Source organism: Acyrthosiphon pisum, chromosome X (genome assembly GCF_005508785.2).
Source record: "Acyrthosiphon pisum isolate AL4f chromosome X, pea_aphid_22Mar2018_4r6ur, whole genome shotgun sequence".
Classification (NCBI taxonomy): Eukaryota; Metazoa; Arthropoda; class Insecta; order Hemiptera; family Aphididae; genus Acyrthosiphon; species Acyrthosiphon pisum.
Window position 1 is genome coordinate 62,769,065 of NC_042493.1, and position 5,441 is coordinate 62,774,505.

General features: G+C 27.7%; 1 protein-coding gene across 1 annotated transcript; it reads left to right on the forward strand.

Annotated features, from left to right (window-relative positions):
• The first annotated feature begins 265 nt into the window (after window positions 1-265).
• Window positions 266-1,056, forward strand: LOC107883157. The gene is made up of 3 exons (XM_016802684.1): window positions 266-321; window positions 399-850; window positions 926-1,056. Exons 1-3 carry the CDS (start codon window positions 266-268, stop codon window positions 1,054-1,056), a joined length of 639 nt encoding a protein of 212 aa, XP_016658173.1.
• Window positions 1,057-5,441: the final 4,385 nt, after the last annotated feature.

Consider the following 5,441-nt stretch of genomic DNA (forward strand, 5'->3'; position numbering starts at 1 on the left):
ACAAATAAAAGCCCAGGGAGATTTACAAAAATGTATATTAAAAGGCATATAGTAAGAGCTGAAACTCGAAAACGACGGCGATGTCTTTTTAGTGGATCAAAAAATAGAAAAAAATGTACAACAATAGGTAGGAGGACCATATGAAAACTATGGAAATGTGTCTCATGACCCACTTTTTGAACTTACTGATGTTGAAATCCAACAGTTAAAAAATAAGTTCATGGAAAATTTAAAATTAACTGAAAAACAAATTATAGACTTAGAAATGAATATTAAAAGACAACATCAATGTAATGAATGGCATTTGGAGCGAAGAAAAAGGTAGATGTTTCATATTTTTTTAACAAAATAATAAGTTTATATGAATGTTTTAAAATGTATAAATTTTTATTTTTTAGACTCACTGCTTCAGTGTTTGGTAAATTATGTAAAATGCGCCAAACCACGTCACGCGAAAAGGTAATAAAAGAAATGTTGTATGGGACTTTTAGTGGTAATGTTGCTACGCGATATGGAATTGCACACGAAGATATGGCTAAAGAAGAGTTGGAGAAAATAATTGGAAAAAAAATTGAAAGTGCAGGTTTATTTGTAGATGCAAATTTACAATTTTTAGCGGCGTCTCCCGATGGACTAATAGACAATGATAGTCTTGTCGAAATTAAATGTCCAGCGTCTGCTAAGAGTTTTACTCCAGAAGAAGGAATTTTAATGAAAAAAATAAAAAGTTGCACTATTGAAAACGGTCAACTACATCTAAAAAGAAATGATAGTTACTTTTATCAAGTCCAGGGTCAACTGCACATAACACGCAAAATGTTTTGTTATTTTTGTATCTGGACACCTAAAGGTAGGTAATATTATTTTGTTTTGAACTAATAGGATTCTAATTGAAATGTATAATAAATAAGTTATTTGTGTACAGGTTTGATGTATGAAAAAATTGAAAAAGACGATGATTTCTGGGATAAAAATATGAAGTCTCAACTAACAACGTTTTTTACAGAATACTTTTTATCCGAAGTTTTAAAAGACAGTTTAATATTGAATGAATAAATTTAATATTTATGAGAAATTCAAACCCTTTTTTATAAATGTTTTATTATTATTCATTTGATTGTCAAATCATTTTTTGGTTCATAACCTATGTATAATACTATAATAATTAATAAATATTAAATAACAATGAAAAAAATGTTTACGTATTTTAGTATTTACGTGAAGATTATGTAAGTTACGGCCGTGGCGACTTGCGTTATATAATCCGGTTTTATGCAGTTATTAAAATATTGGGCGTCGTTATCATTACTATTGTTTGAAGTTTCGTGGAACGGCTCACGCACACTAACGTTCATTTACTTTACACACACATACACGCCACTAGACTAGTAATGTAGATAATTGCCTATACACAACTCCTTAGAAATTGTAATGCTGCAGCCCCCTTAAAGACAGACAAACTTATGAGTTAACATAAAATAATGTATTATGTGTCTAAATTGTTAGGTACCTAATGGCTAGCTAGTTCTAATAGACGTAAGTCATCTAACAAAAATATTTGATTTCAGGAAACATACAAATGCTGATATGTTGTGTAAATATTGTTTATCTACAGTGAAAATTTAAATAAAAATAAAAATATTTATTGTTTGTTAGCATTTGTACATTTCTGTAGATATAATAGGATATACTTATTTATTAATTAATAATACAATAATTTATAGTTATATAAGTATCTAATATAAGTACTAATCTTTTATGTCAAATGTGAAATTACATAAAGAATAGTTTTGACATGTTAATCTATTCAAAAAGAACCATAAATAAACAAATGTTTAATTCGTAAGAAGGCGAGATTAATTCATTTAATTATTATGAGGATTCTTGTATTACATTTTCAAAACTTAAATATAAAAAGAAATTTGTCTACGAATTTTCATTTTATTTAATTCAAAATAATTACGCCTACGATACGTACGCGATGCCAAACCCGTCGAAATTAACTGAATGGTAGTACCAGGGTTGCATGGTCTAGCCGCTACTCAATCTTCGATTTTTACGTGGTGAGCGGTGACCAAGCGAGCGTCGCGGTTGTCGTCGACGGCGGGGCGGCCACGTCACGTCATGTGTTCCTGTTACTTATATTTTCATTTTTCGCGGAATAATACCGTTTAAAACGCGTTTACAATGCTACTAAATCTCAGTCTCCTAAATATTTCCAATGTGGCCAAGGTTTTTTTTTGTTCTTACTTTTTACGTGGGAAATTTAAAGTATCGTATTTCAGCTCGTGATTTTTTTCATGAAAAAATGTAATTTTGTATACTTGCATCTTCGGGTAGTCGGGTAGTCAAAGATACACAAATAAAAAGATAAAAAACAAAATAAAATTAATTATTTATGAAGAAAATACTCACAGCATAATAATAATTATATTATAACTCCTAAATAAAAAGGAACATAACAAAATAAAATAAAGTCGTTTAGTCGTTTATAACTGCTTATAAAAATAGATACTCATTACTTGTGACTGTTTACCAATTACTACCTATGACCTACTAAGAATCAAGAGATTCATAGAAAATGATATGTTAAGGGACGTCGGGACAAGATACATCTTAGTATCTCATACAATGACTGTAACATAAATCTTATGTTATATGGTTTCCCCAAATCTTATTTTGTTATCGAAAAATGCCACGAGTCCAATCCCAACTATATATTTACGCACCCATGCATGCCAGTAAGCATAGTTGATAGTTGTAGAGTTTTGCATAAAATTCATAAAAAGTATCAAATTTTATAATCTACATTAGTACCCAATTTATGGTTGGAAATAACGCTCTTAAATTTTTTTATCGCTATTGCAAGTCAAATTCCGTGTTGCGTGCAATTTTTGAAAATTCAGTTAGTACCTACCTATCTAATATGGCTATATAATACCAATAAATTAGAATGGGAGCAGAATTAAGAAAACAAAATATTAGTTCAATATTGGCTATTGTTGAATATAAATTTTAACTATTTTTTTAATAATTTTAAAACGGATTTTTTATAAAAATAATTAAATAATCATTATTTTCGTATAAATTACCGATTTCTATAAGTTTTGAATATCATTAAAATAACAATTTTAGATATCACATGATTTATATTAGATGATTTTTATCGATATTTAAAATCGACTTCAAGCCTTGCTTAAAATATCTATTAAAAAAACTGTTTTGGTATGTATATTTTTTTTTAGTTACAGTATCAAATACTAATTCTTGTCAATACAAATTTAACATTTTATAAATTTTTAATTACAAAATAATTTGTAAATTTTCGTGATTTTGATAAATTTTGTCAAGATTTGAACCTTAAATACATACATATTATAAAAAAACTTTTATAATACCTATGTTTAAATATTTTTAATTCCAATTATAACAAGGTATGAGAAACCTTGTATCACATATTTTTCAAAATTTTGAGCAAGCAAAAAATTATTCAGGTACCTCAATATTAAAGGTATATCAATATTTAAAGGTATATACGCTAAACTTTAATATTTACTTACACTAGTAACAATATTTAATTAGAGTTTATATAAATATATGTATTTTGTATATTTAACTAATTAATAATATTATCAGTGTTGAGTAAGTTACTTTAATTGTTACTTAAATAAAATAGTAGTGAAATTACTTTACTTTTCAAATAGAAAAGTACCTCATTACTTTCTTGTTACAAAAAAAATTAAAATTTTTTTTTTTGAAATTACTTGGCAATTATCATTCTGCAGGCAATAATGTAACTTTTTATAAAAATACATTACCTATGCTAAAAAGGTATAATTTTAAAAATGTGTACAAAAAAAAGAAGATGTACAGTTAATACATATTTACATAACAATACTACAATAGTAATTAATCATTATATAATTAAGTATAGAATAGTTTTCTATGTGTCATAAACATGGGCGTAACTAGGATTTAATAGCTACAGGGGCTAGAGTCCTAGAAAACCCAAGTTCAAGATAATTTGTGGGGGATTTGTCTCCCACACCCCCCCTCTAAGCATCCCTGGCATTTAGTAATCACAAGAGTCCTCTAAAATCAAAATTTAAAATAAACCATAGAATCAAAGTATAACCAAGAACCTGCAGTTCAATAATACAAATTTAAAATGAAATTTAAACAGAAATATCAAATAATAATTATCCTATAATTAATAAATAGGTAATTACGTAAATCGTATTACCTCAATTGTTTGTATATCTGGTAAGACTTTCATTGATGATTGGTTTTTTGGTGCACCATTATTATTTTTCTTAGCACTACTTGCTTTTGATTTAAATATGCTGAACATTTTAATAAGTAGGTAATGGGTAAATTCAATAAATTTAACATATACGCAAAAAAAAATAGTTGTTACTGAGACACTGTCTAGTACACTAATACCAGTAAATAGTAATACCTATTCGCAGTCTGCACAGACGCATGTCGCATAGTGCTTGTAAATTGAGAATTGTTAGAAAATATTATATAATAGTACTATAATCACTAACCAGTAACTGCTGTACGATATAACTAATATGACCTTACAAAAATACGCTAATACGGGTAGGTACCTATTTAAAGATAACAAATATAATGAGTGGGTTTTGGTCCTCGGAACGTACAATACAATCCTATAAATACTTTGTGTAAAACTTTTAACTGATAAACAATCATAATAAAGGTACGGCCCCACTGAACGCGATTTGCGATTTTGCGTTTTGCGATTGCGTTTTGCGTTTTTACGATTTTATCAAAATTATAGAATAACTATGACGTGGCCACACTGTCGGCGTTTCGCGTTTTGCGTTTTACGATATATCGCTTTTAACGCAGATAAATCAAAATAGTTTGTTTTCATGCGATTAATCGTTCTTGAAAAGTCCACGATGTCGGTTGATTCAGAAAAATTAGCTGCTGCAGTTTTTTTAAAAGAACCAATTTGGAACCCTCGCCATGCTGGTCATAGAAGTAGGACCATTATTCAACAGTGTTGGTCTGATTTAAGCAAAGAGATGATTGTAGATGGTAAGTAGGTACAATACAGGTTATATTACAAAAATAAATACAAAATATAAATTAGGTATCCAAGTTCACTTTATTTTAATATTTTACATATTACGTATATTGGCATTTAGCTTTATTTATTAAACACTTAAAAGTATTAAGAAATAAGAATTAAGTATAAGTTATATAAACTTATAAGGAATAAATAATTAAATAATATTATAATAAGCAATATTGCGAACTTTATAAAAAGTATAGGTACATCGTACATTCGTACATCAGTCATTAGTACCTATTGTATTACATATAATATTATTCTGATACTTATAGCTTATTGAACATTTACACCATATACATTGATTATAAATAAAAATTATTAAAAATTACTCGATAGA